The sequence below is a fragment of the Gigantopelta aegis genome, chromosome 13 (assembly GCF_016097555.1).
Source record: "Gigantopelta aegis isolate Gae_Host chromosome 13, Gae_host_genome, whole genome shotgun sequence".
Classification (NCBI taxonomy): Eukaryota; Metazoa; Mollusca; class Gastropoda; order Neomphalida; family Peltospiridae; genus Gigantopelta; species Gigantopelta aegis.
Genome location: NC_054711.1, coordinates 38,784,265 through 38,805,643, shown reverse-complemented (window position 1 = coordinate 38,805,643; position 21,379 = coordinate 38,784,265). Strand labels below are relative to the sequence as shown.

Genomic DNA, 21,379 nt, shown 5'->3' with positions numbered 1-21,379 from the left:
ATTGATTTTTAACAAAAACTATGTCACTCGCATATTTTCACTTAATTTGTTTTATAAATAGGCTACATAAAATAATGTTCATCAGCTGTCAATAATTAAATTTCCATTATATTCATTACAATATGACATCATCCCATTGGTTCAGTCATAGCAACGAGAGTTTGTTCACATATCGATGGATGTAAAAATTACGTCGTCGGGGAGCGTCATACCTGATGACGTCATTTTATATTGGTAATTTGTCTTACTGAGCGTTATTGTTTTAACCCAAAAAAATAATTCAAAATAAAATATGAACTTTTAATGTTATTATTAGTATGTTTCTAATTTAATTATGGGTCATTCTGTGTCAAATAACCCAAAAAACCGGATATTTTAAACCCGACCGTCTCAGATTTTTATGAAACTTGGTATACTTGTTGATTGGGTTCTGGTTTAACCCATTGGGTGATTTGACACAGAATGACCCTTATAAGTAATGTCTGTTATTTCTTTTACATTCATCTGGGTATATGAAAAAAAAAAAAGATCCGTAAACTTATGTGAGAATTGCTTCGTCGATTCACACAGTTTATGGATCTTTTTTTTGTTTTGTTCATATATACCCCGATGAATGTGAAAGAAATCGGACAATCCTTAAAAGGTTTAAGTATTATTTGTGAAGTTTTTCTATTTTAAATGATATTTTTTGCAGTTAAATTTGAGAGTAGTTGTCGAAAATTATGTGCAGTGTGTGTCGATGTAAACGTGTAGAGTGCGAAGATGTAAATGTGTTTTAGAGTGTGTCATTCAGTAAAACCTTCCTGTCTTTGTACCGGCCTTGGTGGCGCAGTGGTTAAGCCATCGGACTACAGGCTGGTAGGTACTGGGTTCGGATCCCAGTCGAGGCATGGGATTTTTAATTCAGATACTGACTCCAAACCCTGAGTGAGTGCTCCACAAGGCTGAATGGGTAGGTAGGTGTAAACCACTTGCCATGGTTTGTGCTATCCTGCCTGTGGGAAGTGCAAATAAAACATGTTACATCCCTTGCTGCTAATCGGAAAGAGTAGCCCGTGTAGTGGTGACAGCGGGTTTCCTCTCAAAATCTGTGTGGTCCTTAACCATATGTCTGACGCCATATAACCGTAAAAATAAAATGTGTTGAGTGCGTCGTCAAATAAAACATTTCTTTCTTTTTCTTTTCCTTTCTTTGTTGCAGCCCCAGGATGAGCAGGAGAAGTTTGACAACCTGCAGATGGATTTGCTAATGAACAACCCGGACTCGGCCGCCTTCTACAACGCCCAGATGCGCACACACAGGAGGGTGAGAACCGACAGCTGTAAAACAAAACACTAGATCTACATGGCCCCATGCTTGTAAAACATCTATAGTCCATCCCATCCTTTTACAAAAATGTTTTTTTTTTTGTAAATAATTTCGGTTTGGTTTGTCATATAAGAAGAAAAGTAAAAGTGTTTTGGAAAAATAACAAAAACCAACCATTTTTGTGTTCAATTAAACAAAATACTCAGTTTAGAAATAAATAATTCTGTAATGCAAGCCATAGTAAGAAAACGGCACTTACAGCGTTATGGCCAGCATTTTGTTTTATGGACTGGTATAGTCTTGCTATATGAGATAACTTTTTATTATTTTCTTGTTGCTCCCTCTGTGATGAAATTAATCAAATAAGAGTTATCTCGTATGAAGACTACCAGTCCATAAAACCAAAATGGCTACCATAACGCTGTAAACGTCGTTTTCTTACAAAAAACATTTCTATAGGAGGATGGGACATGGCTGCGTGCTTGTAAAACGTCTAGGGCCGGATTTACACAGCCAGTTTTTGGTTTCCTTGTGGCTGGCTGCATGCATCGCACTCATCGCACGCATCCAGTCTAGACGCTCTCCCTGAAACTAATGTATTCCACATCCAGTCTATAAGAGCCTTGGTTTTACATAAACAGATAAGCTTACAAGTGCATTCACACAGTTTTACATAAACAGATAGACCTACCCAGCTCCCTTGATTCCTATGGGCCTGATGCCTATATGATTAACTGTCCTAGAGTTTTGGTGGGGGTGCACAGGACCCCTTCACCCCCCCACCACCTGCCCAGCTCCCTTGATTCCTACAGGCCTGGACCCATATTCACAAAATATCGTAAGCCTAGTTTTACACGTAAACGTAAATCTACGACTGAAGAGCTATTCACGAAACCACGAAAACTTAAGTTACGTGTAAAGTTGGACGTAAATATAGGAGTGCCTCAGGTTGCAACTAACGCTGCACGTAAGTTGTGTACATATAATAAATCAAGCACGATCGCCGTTATTTACTATTATTTACGGAAACTAGCAGTATTTCCAATAAATGAAGCAGTTTGCGATGGCGAATGCCCACGGATTGAACATATTTTTGTTCGTGATCGAACAGATGTTTTCGACTCGGCCAATTTCTCCTGAGTTATCTTTTCCTTTTTAAGAAATGTCCTCAAGTTCGTACCAAAACGCGGATCCCCACCAATACCAAAATGCCATGGTTCACTGTTCGCAATGTTATTGTTAGCAGACGACAAACAAAATTGCGTTTTGCGCATTTGTTATTTACCCGGTAGCCATCGTTTCTAATGTGTTTTTATTAATTACTCCAGTGAGAGTGTTAAATCGTAGATTTACGTCCAACTAAGTTACGTTTACATTTACGACCAGCTTTGAGAATAAGGTGCTTCTTGCACGTAAACGTAAATCTACGGCAGACGTAAGTGCTAGTCGTAGACGTAAATTTACACTTTTTTGTGAATATGGGTCCTGATGCCTATTTGATTAACTGTCCTTGAGGTTTGGTGGGGGTGCACAGGACCCCTGCACCCCCCACCAACCAGCTTCCTTGATTCCTATGGGCCTGATACCTAAATAACAAAATTGATTAACTGTTTCAGAAAACGTATGAGTCTGCAATGAATCAACCGCAACCAGCATTTAGACGCAAGGCTGGAATGCCGACAGTGTACGTGCGCAATCAACCGCCATCCATTCTGCAAGTTCAGCCCTAAACGATTACACGGACATTTCGTTACAACGTACCCCAGTGAAACACTACTCCTTATAGGAAACTGTGGACTTGGAATTATGTGCTGTGAAATATATATATATATATATAATATTAATTTATATCGTTATGTTGACATGAGTATTGACTATTGGTAATGTTATGGTAGGGGCCATTCAAGTATAATGTAATACTCGAGGGGTGGGTAACTAACTAAATGTACAAATGGTTATGTGGCATATTACAGGGGGGTGGGTGGACAGAACATTATGTAATGCATTTTCGAAAATGAAATGCTTTTTTCTCACCTATACACAGTAATGTACATGCATACACACAAAATAATGATTATAAATTGAGTTGAAATGCAGTCCTGTGCTTTCCCAGATTGTAAAATGTATTATACCCATCACATACAAGCAGTAATACATTTTAATGGGACTTGTTTGGTAAATTGGTTAGGGTGTTATGGTGTGGTACATCTCCATGCATTACATACTATTTTTGAATTGCTCAGTATATGGTCCAACACTACGGGGGGGGGGGGGGGGGGGTGGGGGGTTCCAATTGTGACAACATAGAGTTACTTATATTTTAACAGACTTTTAAATGTATATTAATAGAAAAAAAGTCACAAAAGGATGAATGGTGTTTAAAATCATCTGGTGTGCTGTGCAGCTGAAAACATTGCTTTTGTAGTCGGTTACTTTCGAAACACTTACCGGTAGTGTTGGCACCAGTCATATTTAATACTATACATATAATATTATGTACTCTGATCTTCAAGCTAGGTTTTCTTATCACAGGTGTTCAAGAGAGGTTATTGAGAAAGTTGTTTTGTGTAAATAAAGTATTAATACATGTATACTTTATCAATACATATATTTTACAAAATCAGTGTCTAAAGTTATCTACTTTTTGCTCTTAATAATCTAGCATCACAAATATATTGATCTGTCAAAAAACATTTTGTTGAAGAACATACATTCGTAATAATTTTTATATACCTAAAAAAAAGAAGAAAGGAGTACATGGTATAAAATGTATTATGTATTATATGTAGACACCGAATAAACATAAAAATGAAGTTTGAAAAAGCTTATGCCCCATAAAAGTATTAAAACACAAGATCTTTTCGAGTATAAAATTGAAAATTATTTTCTGTATATAGACACTTTTTATTTCATGTTTTTTGTTTTATTTTTAAGTAAATTTTTAAAAATCACGTAGTAACAATTATAATGAATCTGATGTTTACAGCCCACTGTAAAATTTAAGACTTCACTTTCACAAATTTAAATTTAGCTTGTCCTGGACTTTTTTAAATTTGTATTTTCAAACCTTGATGTATGTGCTTCCTTCCCAATAGTTAGTAACAAATGCCAAAAATAATAAAACATGTTAAAAAGTATATATTTACAAAATTGACTTCTTATTTATTCTACTTTCCCTATTTATAAAATACACTTTTCTATTTATTTTATGTAAGGACAGTATTTTTATTTTTTAAAAGCTTGACGATGTTTGTTTTAATGTAAAAAAAAAAAAATGCTGTGATATTGGTTGTTCATTCATTTAGCTTAGTTTTCACTTATTTAAGATTTGTCATTGCCAAATATAGCCTTGATGTTAAGTCCATAATATGATTATTGTTATATTTATGATTATTATGATTATTGTTAGATTTATGATCATTAAATGTATGTTGTTATCCATATACTTTTAAAAATGTTAAAATATGATCACACATTTTTGGTTTGAAACAAATGAATGAATTGGTAAATAAGTATTATTGAAATACATGTATTAAGGGCTCAAGGTAAAACATTTAACAATACATGTTAAGGGTTAGTCACAATTTTACAGTACATGTTAAGGGCCATGAAGAAAACATTTTACAATACATGTAAAGGATGAGGGAAACTTAACAATACATGTTAAGGGCTAGTCACAATTTTACAGTACATGTTAAGGGCCATGACGAAAACATTTTACAATACATGTAAAGGACCACGAGGGAAACTTAACAATACATGTTAAGGGCTAGTGACGATTTTACAATACATGTTAAGGGCTGCCAGACATTTAGCAACCTGTTGGCTAAACATTTCGATACCCATCTTACACAGAAATCTGCTTGCATCATTCTTTGATGGAAGCACGACACAAATTACCAACATCCACAAACATTCAACAATACATATTAAAGGTTTTCAGAAAGGTGGGATCCATAATTATTTATTTAAATCAAATCTCAGTTTTAAAATGAAACATACTTAAGAGCTATTTAAAATGTCTTGCAATACATCTAAGAGAATTTAAGATTAAAAAAAAAAACCCGCAAACATTCCAGAATAGAATGTTGTCAGTCCACTCCCCAAGGTTGTGGATATACTTGTGTAGGTTGCCAATATATCCGCGATTTTTGTTTACATTTTTGAAGAAAGATCCTGAATAATACTTGTTTGTGTGTAATTGTAGACTTGTTACTGTTTTCTTGTCTGGTGTGCAGCATTGCCACAACACAGTGGCTGAATAAATGTCTCCCATTTTATAACTATAAATCCAGTCTTTATTTTCTTGTCGATTATAGTTTATAACAAAATGAATATACAGAGAATTGTACATGTCACCGAGTGATCAATAGATACAATGTACCCTTAAAGGGACATTCCCGAGTTTGCTGCATTGTAAAATGTTTCCGACTAATCAAATATTTCTACGATTAAACTTACGTATTAAATATATTTTCTTGTTTAGAATATCAGTGTCTGTATATTCAATGTGTTTCTGGTCGTCTTAATATTTGTAAGAAGACCAAACTGGATTTTGTCTTCAAATAATTTTGTATGTATGAAAAAACAATATTTTAGGAAATAAGATAAAATTTAACCTAATACAAATATTAGAATGATCAGAAACATGTTTAATATACAGCCACTAATATTTTATGCAGAAATATATATTTGATATGTAATTACAATCGTTAAAAAGTCTCTGTTAGTCGATAACATCTTAAAAAGTGCAGCAAACTGAGGAATGTCCCTTTAATCTTACAGGTTATTTGAAAAAGTATCTTTTTAATGAGCTAAATCAAATTAGATACATTTTTAAATTGCAAGATGGAAGGTACCTAATGGACTTGAGTGTTGTATTCTATTTCTTACACATCTTCACAATTTGCAATATGTTTTTCAAATAGAACTTACCTTTGGCACTTGCAAGGTTAACATAATGCTAATTTCATTGGATGGGGTGGCTTTGGCATTTGGGTCATCACCATAGAGCAGCCTTGCAGATGTCTTTCAGATCTCTCCACAGGTAATACCAAAAAGGTCAGTGTTCTTTTCATGAGGTGTGCATGAAATCAGCTTATAAAGTTTGTTTATTTTGTTTAATGACACCACTAGAGCACATGGACATATTAATCATTGGCTATTGGATGTCAAACGTGTTAATTGTAACAGTCTTAGAGAGGAAACCTGCTACATTTTGTTCAGTGGTAGCAAGGGATCTTTTATATGCACCATTCCACAGACAGGATAGCACATACCACGGCCTTTGATATACCAGTCGTGGTGCACTGGCTGGAACGAGAAATAGGTCAATGGGCCTACTAACCGAGATCGATCCCAAACCAACCTCTCATCAAGTGAGCGCTTTACCACTGGGATACGTCACAACCCTTCTTTTGTTGATTACTGTTCATAACCAACTTAATATACAGAGAATTCTATATGTCAGGGACTGACCAACAGATACAAAGATGTACCATTGATAGTACAGGTTATTTGAAAAAGTGTCTAATGAGCTAAATTAAGTTGGATATGTTTTTAAATTGGTATCTAATGGACGTGAGTGTAGTATTCTTGTTTTACACATCCTCACAAATTTCATGTTTTCCAAGGAAAACTTACATGTATCTACAGCACTTGCAAGGTGAACATGATGCTAATTTCATTTTGTGGTGTGGCTTTGGCATTTGGGTTATCACCATGGAGCAACTAAGCAGCTGCCTTTAAACCAATCTCTCGACATGTCTTTCCAAAAATGTCAGTGCTCTCAGCTTATAAAGGTTGTTTGTTTTATTTAACAACACCACTAGAGCACATTGATTTATTAATCATCTGCTATTAGGGATGTCAAACATTTAATCATTTACATAGGTATACAGGATCCCATTTTGTAAGGGGGGGGGGGGGGGCACATGCTGGCTTTTGCCCAAATTAAACAAAAATGCCCAAATCTGGATAACATTTATTCATATTGCTATTACAACCAAACAGCTATACAGGGTTGCAAGTTAATCACTATGCATTTTTACATGGATTCAACTAATGTTGAGGGTTGAATGGAAATACATGGAAAAAAGGTCTCAGGTTAGCACATTTTTCCCGAATATCTGTATCATTTTTGCATGAATTAGAGGTTATGCTCCAGCAATTGGGAGATGGCTAATGGAAAAATGTAGCGGGTTTCCTCTTGACTACAAGTCATAATTACCAAATGTTTGATATGCAATAGCCGATGATTAATTAATCAATATGATCTGGTGATGTTGTTAAACAAAACAGACTTTATAACTTTGATAAATAGCTAAATGATGTGACCACAACATAATGTCATTTCGTAATCAACATAATTTTTATACGGCTGTCTATGATGGGTTGTATTATGGTATGGTGTTGTCAGTGTTGTTAACTTTTTCTTGTCTGGACAATATTTTGCATACAGATGCATACAGGACCATCAAACCTCACACGTAGGAACAACTTGGGATGACAACTTGGGATGAAGGTGTGTCGTGTGCTATTACTAGGTCACTGTGACCTACTTTTCATGGTCTACTGCACATAATAGTAAATCCTTGTCCAGATCATATCTTGCATACAGGTGCATACAGGACCATCAAACGTCACAAACAGGAACAACTTGGGATGGTGGTGTGTCGCATACTATTACTAGGTCACTGTGATCTACTTTTCATGGTCTACTGCAAATAATAGTAAATCCTTGTCCAGATCATATCTTGCATACAGTACCATCAAACGTCACAAACAGGAACAACTTGGGATGACGGTGTGTCACATACTATTACTAGGTCACTGTGACCTACTTTTCATGGTCTACTGCACATAATAGTAAATCCTTGTCCAGATCATATCTTGCATACAGTACCATCAAAGCTCACATGTAGAGGAACAACTTGGGATGGTGGTTGGTCAAAAACAAACTGTTCACATAATTAGAATTGAATCATACCCGTAACGTATTCATTAATATCTCTGTTTTTCCATCAAACTCCTGACGGGCGTATAATATACCTCACCGGTACTCTTGTTTTGTTTATTAATCTGTGCATTTTAATGTCTTGTTTAGTTCATTTGGAAGTTATTCATCGATAATCAGATGTTATAAATAAAATACTATACTCGTTCCCATGCGAGACTCTTTATATCACAACGCATATTTGTAATTGTACATCACTCGCTTTTGCTCGTGATGTACAATTGGAAACATACTCGTTGTAATATAAACGGTCTCACACTGGAACTCGTTTAGTATTCTCAATGTCCCCTACTGGGCCCAAACAAATATTTGCATATTCAAAGTTCAAGTGCCATAACTGTGAAAAATGAGTACGTTGTATATACAAGTCAAACATGTTCTGTAACAGTAGGCTACATGATAAAGCTATACACAAAATGTCAGCTCAATATCTTGAGACATTGTGGGGGAAAAGTCTGAAAAACTATCTGTGGAACAGATGAACAGGTAGTACTAAACCAAATAACTTCCGGCTGGGTCAAAGTTTGAGGTGCACCAAACTTTTGATAGAGAAGTGAACACCACAAGTCCTGTGATTGGTGATAAATGTGAGTGTGTTGGTTGTAACAAAAAAATAGATTTATCTAGGCAAAAAATGTATGCAATTTTATTTCATCTATTACCACTGTGTTAAGTAGCCTTATGCTTGAAACATGTATGGGGTACCTGTAAAAAAAAAAAAGTACTTGAATTTTGTGTGGAACCAGGGTAGTCATAGACGTTGCCCATAATCTCAGAAATGAGCAGCTTGACCCCCATTTTTTTCCGATTCACTTTAAGGGTGAGGGGTGGTAGTAGTTATGTCGATTGATATGCTGCAGGTAGGAGTTTTAGCTACATACATGTATGTTACTATTGTTGCCTTTGGGATTTGATTTGGTAGTATACACCCAACAGATGGATGGAAACAACACCTATAGTTCCCTCTGGTAGGACTGGTAAGAAACATTTTTGAATGAGAGGTTTGGTATGATTGAGCACAGGGGATGAACATGTGTTGCTGTTGGAAAGATGGCCTTTGTTGAACCAGTCATGGATCACTGGTCGGTGCAAGTGGTTTACACCTACCCATTGAGCCTTGCGGAGCACTCACTCAGGGTTTGGAGTTGGTATCTGGATTAAAAATCCCATGCTTCGACTGGGATCCAAACCCAGTACCTACCAGCCTGTAGACCGATGGCCTAACCATGACGTCACCGAGGCGGGTGAACGAAAAGGAGAAATAAAACACAAACACCTGCACTTTTCAAATTAATTTAAATATTAAATCAAACAATTGAAATTCAAACAAAGTAGAGATTTAGTATTTGAAAACAATTATCTTTCCTATATACACATCACAGTAATAAATGTAATAAAAAAACAGTGTAATAATAAAAAAAAGTAATAAAAGACAACACATTGTATAAAAGTGCAAACAATTTTCATACAGGTTGGTTAGTGAGATCAGTAAAGTTATTTATCACAGACTATAACATCAAGGGCTTCTCCACAATAGTCACCAGGGAGGTGGGGTAGGGTGGCAGAATACATCATAATTATTCTTCAATGCCTGCTGGGTTTGATGTATCCCCCCATACCTTGTGATACCTCCCTCCCACCCCCCACCCCACCCCACCCCCACCCCCAACCATGTGATAAATGCTGGAACAGCCCTAATGATTATCCAAACAAGGTCATGACGAATATGCATAGAATAAAAAATCTAAATGGTTAAAACAACAAAAAGCCATATATCATATATATTTAAAGTTTTAAAACAAAAACACATCATATTCAAAGTATATTATATTTTCAAAATGATATAACTGACTGTACGCAAATTTTAAGTTTCTAAATTAAACTGTACGACATATTATTACATATGGGAATTGGAATGTATGCTAAGTTTGACTAACAGCAGAACATAAATTGCTATAAATATTTCCATTAAAACTTGGGGTGGGCATAACTCAACTTACAGGTGTGGGTTCTTAATACTTTAAATATATATATATATATATATATATATATATATATATATGTAATATCTTACATTTTGAGTTCAATCAAAGTATGTGATATTTTTCAGATCACATACTTTAAGAATTTGATAACTTTGCAAATTAGATGTAAATTAGTCGAGGTCTCGGCACTAGGTTTATTGACATTTAAGCAAACGTACTTGGGTGACACTCCATGATTGACGTATGCATTCATAGTCATCAAATAAAAACATTTCAATGGCAATTTGACACTGAAAGCTGTCCAGCGTTCAGGAAACAAAAAACGTTAGGAATAACTTTATTTTGATGTAAGGACATCCAAAATGACGTCATTCGAGTTTGACGTCATTTCCATTCAAAAATACACTGCGCCACATATTCTTACGTCATTTGAATATCTAGTAATGGCGGACTGGAATTAAAGTTGCGTGTACAGTTTACAAAAACACGTTGTATTAAGCATGAGCTTATATGATAAAGAGATTATTACCCACGTGTATTTCGGTATCGTCAATATCATATATTAGGAATAAAAATAATGTATTATGCGAGCCAGAGGCTCCCATACATGTAATACAATTTTTATTCCTAATATATGATATTGACGATAAAGAAAAACACTCTGGTAATAACACCTCTCACTCCCTCCCTCCCCCTCTCCCTCTCTCTCTCTCTCTCTGGTAAAATTATAATATGTAATCCACAAATGGAAATGGTTAGTGAAATAAGTTATTACAAACATTATTCTAGAATAATGAAAATGTAAAACAACAAAACAATACAATGTAATAGATACACATACTTCATATACATGAATAATATACACAATATATAAGGAGATCCTCCAATGAGTGCATTATATTACAACTTTCACATAAATCTCATCAAATATAAAAATTCTAAAATATTCCATTGAGCAAATATCAGTACAAACCAAGTCTTTACAGAGAATTTGTCCTCAGTGTTTTTTAATATGGAAAATATCAATCAACATTAGGCAAGGCTCTGCCGAGACAAACTCCGATTAACTAGGCGAGGTTGATATTTTACGTATTAAAAAATACCAGTAGTGAATTCTGTTTATCCTATAACACTTCTAAAATAACATTTTAATTAGATATTTAGTAAATCACAGTTTTAAAGTCGCTGCCATCGGTAATATGACGTCATCACAATTGGCATAAATGTAGTTTGATGCCACACATTTTAAATCATATCAATCGTTGTGCTCCTAGGTGTGCAAGTCTTGTTGGCTTGTAAACAAATGACCTGTCACAGCAATAAGTATATTAACCGGGTTAACAAACATTCTGAGAGTATCTCCTAAATTCAAGGGCCATAACTGTAAAAAAAACTGAGCAAATCGCCATGAAAGTTAAACTTGATTTGTAACAGTACATGATAAAGCTATATACAAAATTTCATCACAATATATTCAGGTACTGCAAAAACAAAGTCTGGAAAACATATTTTTATATCTTCTAAGTTCAAGGGCCATAACTCTGTGAAAAATGAGTAAATTGCTATGAAAGATAAACTTGATCTGTAACAGTACATGATAAAGCTATATACAAAATTTCATCACAATATATTCAGGTACTGCAAAAACAAAGTCTGGAAAACATATTTTTATATCTTCTAAGTTCAAGGGCCATAACTCTGTGAAAAATGAGTAAATTGCTATGAAAGATAAACTTGATTTGTAACAGTACATGATAAAGCTATATACAAAATTTCATCACAATATATTCAGGTACTGCAAAAACAAAGTCTGGAAAACAAATGTTTATATCTTCTAAGTTCAAGGGCCATAACTCTGTGAAAAATGAGTAAATTGCTATGAAAGATAAACTTGATCTGTAACAGTACATGATAAAGCTATATACAAAATGTCAGCTCAATATCTCAAGACGTTCTATAAAAAGCAACCGGAAAACTATATGGGGGACAGACGGACAGACAGACAAACATGATGGAGAGGAGACATACAGACCCTCTGCTTTAAGGGACTAATAAGGTAAAATTTCAAATAGGTTTATGACATGGATATTATTGGGCAAGTACGTTACAGCAAAAATTCCAGTAGTACATCTCACTAATAAATTCAGTATTACCTTTGTGCTATATAATACTCAAAACTGTCTTAATGTGAAGACAGCACGCTGGGTTTGTGATCGATTCCGGTCAGTGGGCCTACTGGGCTATTTTTCATTCCAGCCAGTGCACCAAGACTGGTATATCAAAGGCTGTGGTATGGTGGTATGTGCTGTCCTGTCTGTGGGGTGGTGTATATAAAAGATCCTTTGCTACTAATAGAAAATGTAGCGTGTTTCCTCTGTATGACTAAATGTTGGAATACAAAATGTTTGACATCCAATAGCTGATGATTAATAAATCAATGTGCTCTAGTGGTGTCGTTAAACAAAACAAACGGTCAGTGGGCCTACTGGGCTATTTTTCATTCCAGCCAGTGCACCAAGACTGGTATATCAAAGGCTGTGGTATGGTGGTATGTGCTGTCCTGTCTGTGGGGTGGTGTATATAAAAGATCCTTTGCTACTAATAGAAAATGTAGCGTGTTTCCTCTGTATGACTAAATGTTGGAATACAAAATGTTTGACATCCAATAGCTGATGATTAATAAATCAATGTGCTCTAGTGGTGTCGTTAAACAAAACAAACGAACTTATGAAGACTCGTCTTGGTTTACTGTCATTTTAAAACTGTCCTCGAGTAACATAGCGTTTTTAACAATTGAAATTACATAATTATTGTAATAAATAAAATATTTTCTAATTTATACTGTCTGAGTAGTTGATGCATTTCATGATTGTCACAATATTTGTAGTTGCCCAAACTTAATTTCATATACAAAAGGAAGGAAGAAATGTTTTATTTAACAACGCACTCAACACATTTTATTTACGGTTATAGGGCGTCAGACATGGTTAAGAACCACACAGATATTGAGAGAGGAAACCAGCTGTCGCCACTTCATGGGCTACTCTTTTTCGATAAGCAACAAGAGATCTTTTATATGCACCATCCCACAAACAGGATAGCACATACCACGGCCTTTGATATACCAGTCGTGGTGCACTGGCTGAAACGAGAAATAGCCCAATGGACCCACCGACGGCGATCGATCCCACACCGACTGCGCATCGAGCGAGCGCTGTACAACTGGGCTAAATTGCCAAAAGTTATATAATTTATATCTCATCTTGTGAAGTTTGCAATCATATCACACTCGTTGTGCAAGTGCGACTCATGAGATATGATTGCAAACTTCACTCGATGAGACATACATGTAAATCATATTTGACAAAAAACATGAAATATCCTCTATTAATAGTATGTTATACCAACGGGTCTTTTCTCATTGATAAAATATAAACAAATATCTTCCACAATAAATGGTAAATGACTGCTGGGTAATAACTGTGGTGTAACTGTGGAGTGAGACCTTAGTATTTAGACACATCGTACAGATGGTTTGACGATGCACTGGATTGAGGTCGCTGGCGCAACTGTTGTTCTTTTTCTGATGTCTTTGTTTTTCGGCCATCTTCATCAAACACCAAAAACCGATCCTAAAAAGAACAAAACAAAAAATTAATAAAAACTGAATCATGATTTAGTATTGTTACAAAACATGCAGATTGTAATTGGCCAACACATTCTATAGTTATAGCCTACATGTATATATTAATTTAAGACCTCTTCCTACATTTTACAATACAAATATTTTTATCAGCAATATGACAAAAACATAATATTTTATTTGTTCCAATGTGTTAATTATAATTTATTATTCAATAAAATTTTAGTTCTGCAAAATACATGTAAGTAATATACCATGGTAATCTATAAATACATGTTTTTATACCTTTACCTGAATACGTACATACATGTATACATACATGTATATGTAAGAATATAATTATTTAATTTATCATGTACGCCAATTCAAATTATAAGATTACTATGCTGTCACAACTCTTTTCGATTAGCAGCAAGGGATCTTTTACATGCACTATCCCACAGACAGGGTAGTACATACCATGGCCTTTGATATACCAGTCGTGGTGCACTGGCTGGAACAAAGAAATAGCCCAATGGGCCCACCGATAGGGATCAATCCCAGACCGACTGCGCATCAAACGAGCGATTTAACCACTGGGCCACATCCCGACCCGATTAAGCATTTGAATGAAATATATAGGGGGCTGTAATAAACAAACATAGCACCAGTATCCATCATGTAGTGGTGAAGCCATTGAGTATAATTAAGACTGGTTAGTACTGGTTTCAAGCCCTGCTGGTACACTCAATAGGCCACTGCACCGACTTCTCTCTCACTAACCAAACACCCACTGACCTCTCTCACTAACCAAACACCCACTGACCTCTCTCACTAACCAAACACCCATTGGCTTAGACAAGACAGCTCCAGTAACAGAAACGTGTGTTCAGGACAGCCTACCTGAATCTTAATTGGATATAAGCATGAAAATAAGTTGTGTTTTAAAATATACCGAAGAACAATTAAAGAAGAAGGAGTTTGTTTTGTTGAACGACACCACTAGAGCACATTGATTTATTAATCATCGGCTATTGGATGACAAACATATGGTCATTTTGACAGTCATAGAGATGAAACCCGCTACATTTTTCCATTAGTAGCAAGGGATCTTTTATATGCACCATTTCACAGACAGGATAGCACACACCACGGCCTTTGATATACCAGTCATGGTAGAGTGACAAATAGCCCAACAGGAATTGATCCTAGACTGATCGTGCATCAAGCGAGTGTTTTCCCACTGGGCTACGTCCCACTTTCGAAATAAGAACAATTGAAGAACAATTGAAGAACAATTAAAGTCCATATAATAAAGTACTAAACTCCAGGGCCTATATTGTATACAGCGATACAGTACTTACCCTTCTTATTTCACGATACATGTCCAGTTTGAACCGTTTCTTGCGCTCATAATCCTTAAATGAAATATCAAAAATATATACCGGTAATACTGTAGTGTCGAAATGCATAAAAACAAGCTAGATGACTTCATATTTCTATTAATACAGCAGGGCTTCTAGATTATGGTAGCCCCACTCCCATAGCTAGTGATATTCAGTGTTGGGCTAGTAAATAACTTATATTGCCATGCCCAACGGCTAGTGAAAACAAAAGTTGTAAAATGCTGCATTTTAGTCTATTTTTTAAATATGAATATCCTGTAACCCACTCCCCACATACCCCCAATGTTAGTGTTTTTAAGCTCCATCTCCCTCTTTAGGTGACATATCCGATTATTACTATTAATTAGTAAAATTGTATTTACTTAAAGTAAAGTAGGGCTAGTGAATTTTTAATCATGGCTAGTAAATTTCTTAAATTACTGATCTGATGGCTAGTGAATTTGATAAAAATCCTAGAAGCCATGTAATACCAAATTGCAACAACAACAAAAGCTACTGCTAATAACAACAAGAACAACAACAAAAGCTACTGCTAATAACAACAAGAACAACAACAAAAGCTACTACTAATAACAGCAGCAAACAAAAGATGGTGCTTACCCGTAAAGAGAGGAATATACACACAGGAATCCACACAATCAGCGAGAATATCATCACAGCTCCCACTATGTTGTTACGGAAAAATTCCACTGAAATTAACACTTTTTAATTATCTACCTGTATGTATCAAAATAAAAATATTTCAGCACATTTTAAACTACATATACTTGGTATTTATATAATTATATATAAAAAACAAATATTAGTTATTTCAACACTTCATTGATAAAGAGTTAAATAGGAAAGGAAATGCATAGTTAATCTTGTCCTGGATGGAGGAGCCAGCATGGGCTGACACCTGCACCCATGACAAGCGTGTGTTACAACAGCTTGTTCTGAATGTGCACATTAAACCCTATGTCCTGACCTGACCTGACCTCACAGTTAATGTACGAATAGTCCGCAGAATAAAATGTGTCGCCTTCCATAAGATGTTCACGCAGCCCAGTGGTAAAGTGTTCGCTTGATGCGCGGTCGGTCTGGGCTCACCAACGGGGATCGATCCCACACCAGCCGCGCATCGAGTGAGCACTTTACCACTGGGCTGGATCCTGGCCCCCTATATACATCAGAAATGAAATTCACCACAAATCTATTTTAAAATATAGAATATCAGTTTACGTTTTGGTATTTAGTAAGGTTTAGATAACATAGCATAACGGTGTATTAATAGGCAAGCTTTAAAGACATGAACTTGATACTGTAATTAAATAGAATGTAATAGTTTAATAATACTCTGTAAATACATTGTTTTCAACTTATTTAATAACAATTAAATCTTGTAACAATTTCACTTGTGACATAAACTTGATAGTATAATAAAACTCCTCCAAACTGGACCCTCTGTAAACTAGAATTCCCTCAAAACTGGACATTTTTCATGGGCCCTTTTTAAATATCAGTATAAAACAACCTGTCCAACCTGGAAAACCCTTTAAACCAGACTTTTTACTTGGTCCCGTGGGTGTCCAATTTACAGGGGTTTCACTGTAATTAAATGAAATCTATAGAGATTGATACCACTGTTTTCTGGTATCGTCAATATCATATATTAGGAATAAAAATTGTATTATGCGAACCTCTGGCAAGCATAATACATTATTTGTATTCCTAATATACATGTATAATACTGACTATACTGAAACACATGACAGTAATAACCTCTTTGTCATATATTCTCTCATCCTCAGGTATATGGGACAGAGCTACCCCATGAAAGAAAGCCATGCAAGAAATTTCTATCTTACATGGGATATCATGCACTTGCGTTTAACATGACGTCGTTGGTAATATATGACATCATATTAATGTGAGGTGGCGACGTGAGGTCATTAGACACCGTTTTAAATTAATATTTGTTATTAAAATCTTCATTTTAAAAGCTATCTTGTTAATTTGTAGTGTTAAATTATTTCATTTAACACATGAAACAAACACAGCAAATACGATAGTGTAGTTTATTTATGATAAAATTATCAAATAAAAAAGTTACTTGTTCAGCCATCTTTAGTCTGTTCGTGTAAAATAATAGTCGAAATTTTCACCACCTCAGGTGTACTTTTTCTATCCCACATGATCGCATATGATGGAGTCTTATATTTTCAAACTTAATACAACATATTTATATAAACTGTATAAGCAACTATAATTCCAATCAGCCATTAATTGATATTCAAATGACGTATGAATATGTGACGCAGTGTCGTTTTGAATGGGAATAACGTCAGATATCCTTACATTAAAATGAATTAGTGCATGAATTTTTTATAACCCTGGACAACTTTCAATGTAAAGTTGCTATTGACATGTTTTTGTTTGACGACTGTCGATGCATATATGTCAATTCTGGAGCGTCGTCACAGTATGTTTGCCTGCATGTCGATAAGTGCTGTAACCTGATTAATTTACATTTAATTTGCATTTAATCTAATCAAATTCTGAAAGTATGTGATCTGAAAAATATCACATACCTTTATTACATTGATACAATACCTATTCTATCATAAAATTGTTTATCCTGCAACCACTGTTTCTATTGACAGATTATCATGACCGATTAAAGCCAAGTCATAAACGTATACTAGCAGATTATCACTTTTGATGTCACACATACGACGTCACACGCATGGTTACACATATGACGTCACACGCATGGCTACTTCTAGGTCATTGTACAATGTGGCAGAAATAACAGAAATAATAGCTTTGTCCCTTAATTTTTATGGTCTGCAGGATAATAATATCTAGTTACTGACTTCTGATATCTGCTTTATCCTGTTCAGGCCGAATGAGACAGTTCCAGGCGAGTGCGTGGGGTGGGGGTGGGAGTGGGGGGTGGGGGTGGGTGGGTGTTGTTGTTTGGGGGTCGAAACTCCCCCTGCTCAAGGCCAAAAAATAATTCATAACCCAATTTTTTACATTCCTGTGAAAGCAGCTCGGCTAGCCAGCAGAAAACACCTCAGAATAGCCCTAGAAGGGGTCAATTTTTCTAAATGTTCGGCGGGAGGGCCTCCCAGACCCACCGCCAAACACCTCACCCCCCCCCCCCCCTGCAAAATTTCCTGCGCACGCCCCTGAGTTCCCATTCTTACCTTCACAGGATAAAGCAGATATCTGATGTCATTAACTAGTTATTCTCTATTTAATAATATTCTATAAAAATATCATGTTCTCAACTTACAGATTTTGTCGATCGATAAGGTCTGAATGATGCTAAACAATCGTTCTATGGTGCTTTGCGTTGTCTTTTTACAAGAGCCCTGGAACGAGATTAAAATATAAACATTACAAGTGACCACATTGATTACTCTGTTTTGTATCCAAAGTAGACCCATGCAGGGTTGTGTCTAAAAGGGGTGAATGCATGGGTTTGATAGGGACTGAAACTTAAGGGGAAAAAAAGGTTCTGATGAAAAATGAATATGAATAAAGTGAGGGACATAGGCCAGTGGTAAAGTGCTCGCTTGATGCCTGGTTGATTTGGGATCAATCCCCGTTGGTGGGCCCCTTGGGCTATTTCTCGTATATAAAAGGCTGTGGTATGTGCTATCCTGTCTGTGGGATAGTGCATATAAACGATCCCTTACTACTGATGGAAAAACATAGCAGGTTTCTTCTCTATGACAATATGTCAGAATTACCAAATGTTTGACATCCAATAGCCGATGATTAATAAATCAGTGTGCTCTAGTGGTGCCGTTAAACAAAACAAACTCAACTTTTACTTATAAATATGAATATTATATATTGTTTCATTTGTTCCTTTTAAAAACATTAAGGTCTCATATATATATATATATATCAGGATTATAAACGGTAAGACAAATTTTAAACTTTAACTTAAAGTGTTGGTTTTTTCCCAACTTCTAGAACAAAATTTAATAATGTCGGAGACTGAAATGAAGTGAAAGTTTATCGACACCTCAGCACATTTTTAACAATTTCTATTTAGTGTCTAACATGTGGTTATTTCAACACTTGATATAGACAGGAATATTTGTTACACAACACCTCAGCACATTTTTAACAATTTCTATTTAGTGTCTAACATGTGGTTATTTCAACACTTGATATAGACAGGAATATTTGTTACACAACACCTCAGCACATTTCAAACTTGGGCTACTAATTTGGTGCCAGGCGGCCAAGATGTGGTTATTTTGACACTTCATCAAACAGAATTTAACCCCCCAACCCCTGCTTCCACCAGACAAGCTTGCTTCTTCCAAAAAGCAATTATAATGGATCTTTATATACATGTATATGCATGTTTCCTGGAGACAGGACAGCACATACCACAGATTGTGATATACCAGTCATGGGGCACTAGTTGGGACATAAAGTCCGAGATTCAAGACAGGATCACACAACACAACATAGCCCAAGAGAACAAAAGAAAGGAAGGTATATTTCCACTTATTTTTATGACACTCAACACATTTTAATTACCGTTATATGGTGTCCGACGTATATGGTCAAGGGCCACACAATTAAAAGAGGAAACCTGCTGACATGTAATTGGCTACTCTTTCTCATTAGCAACAAGGGATCCGTTATATACAAGTTCCCACCGGCAAGATAGTACATACCACAGCCTTTGTTACAACCAGTCGTGGTGCACTGGCTCTAATGAGAATTATAGCCCAATGGGCCTATACCAATGGTGAGTGCTTTACCACTGGGCTAACGCCTGTCCCGAGATTAAAGTAATTCACAAACCAAATCGACTAACGCCCATCCCAAGATTAAAGTAATTTACAAACCGAATCGAATAATGCCCGTTCAGAGATTAAAGTAATTTACAAACCGAATTGACTAACGCCCGTTCAGAGATTAAAGTAATTTACAAACCGAATCGACTAACGCCCGTTCAGAGATTAAAGTAATTTACAAACCGAAATGACTAACGCCAGTCCCAAGATTAAAGTAATTTACAAACCGAATCGACTAACGCCCATTCAGAGATTAAAGTAATTGACAAACCGAATCGACTAATGCCCGTTCAGAGATATAAAGTAATTTACAAACCGAATCGACTAATGCCCGTTTAGAGATTAAAGTAATTTACAAACCGAATCGACTAACTCCCGTCTTGAGATTAAAGTAATTTACAAACCGAATCGACTAACTCCCGTCTTGAGATTAAAGTAATTTACAAACCGAATCGACTAATTCCCATCTTGAGATTAAAGTAATTTACAAACCGAATCAACTAACGCCCGTCTTAAGATTAAAGTAATTTACAAACCGAATCAACTAACACCCGTCTTGAGATTAAAGTAATTTACAAACCGAATCAACTAACTCCCGTCTTGAGATTAAAGTAATTTACAAACCGAATCAACTAACGCCCGTCTTAAGATTAAAGTAATTAACACAAACCGAATCGACTAACTCCTGTCCTGAGAGTAAAGTAATTTACAAACCGAATCACAATATCCCTGCACACAAGGCCGACCATTGGGTAATGGAGTCGTGCTGTATGGTTCACACGCTGCACTTGTGTTACTACGACAACATCGCAAACAGGAAGTTGCAACTGCAAAAATTAAAAATATAAACTTAAGGAAGTAGCAGCTGCAATAATTAAACTGAATTCAAATTAAAAAGGAAGTAGCAACTGCAATTATATATAATTAAACTTAATTCAAAGTAAACAGGAAGTAGAACATTTATATAGTAAGTCTATACCGCCTGTTTACCAATCCACTTCTTTTATTTGAATAAACATTGCTTTTAAAAAAAAAAGGTGAAAATAGCCTGTTTACCTTCATCACAAACACAGCTTATCTTGTTTCTAGCCTCACAGAAAGGTCGACAAACTCCCTGGAAACATTTTCCACTGAAACCAACAAACAAAAACATCATTATTATTAGATAGTGATTTTCCTAGAAATTAGGCAAGGCATGGTAGACCAAACACTTTTGGGGGCATTTTCACCA

General features: G+C 35.6%; 2 protein-coding genes across 2 annotated transcripts in view; one reads left to right on the top strand and one right to left on the bottom strand.

The window, feature by feature from the left end:
* The window catches only part of LOC121387419 (kinesin-like protein KIF9), a 41,710-nt gene extending 37,593 nt beyond the window's left edge, over nt 1–4,117 (top strand). Inside the window, exons 19-20 of the mRNA XM_041518529.1 lie at nt 1,202–1,306; nt 2,926–4,117. Coding sequence (XP_041374463.1) covers nt 1,202–1,306; nt 2,926–3,039 — 219 coding nt within the window. The 3' untranslated portion in view covers nt 3,040–4,117. The remainder of the gene's footprint in view (nt 1–1,201; nt 1,307–2,925) is intronic.
* A 9,465-nt stretch (nt 4,118–13,582) lies between these two features.
* The window catches only part of LOC121387804 (ADAM 17-like protease), a 42,874-nt gene continuing 35,077 nt past the window's right edge, over nt 13,583–21,379 (bottom strand). Inside the window, exons 18-23 of the mRNA XM_041519016.1 lie at nt 21,205–21,278; nt 20,863–20,975; nt 18,618–18,696; nt 15,938–16,026; nt 15,296–15,349; nt 13,583–13,941 (exon numbers count right to left, since the gene is read on the bottom strand). Of these exons, the coding sequence (XP_041374950.1) occupies nt 13,816–13,941; nt 15,296–15,349; nt 15,938–16,026; nt 18,618–18,696; nt 20,863–20,975; nt 21,205–21,278 (535 nt within the window). The 3' untranslated portion in view covers nt 13,583–13,815. The remainder of the gene's footprint in view (nt 13,942–15,295; nt 15,350–15,937; nt 16,027–18,617; nt 18,697–20,862; nt 20,976–21,204; nt 21,279–21,379) is intronic.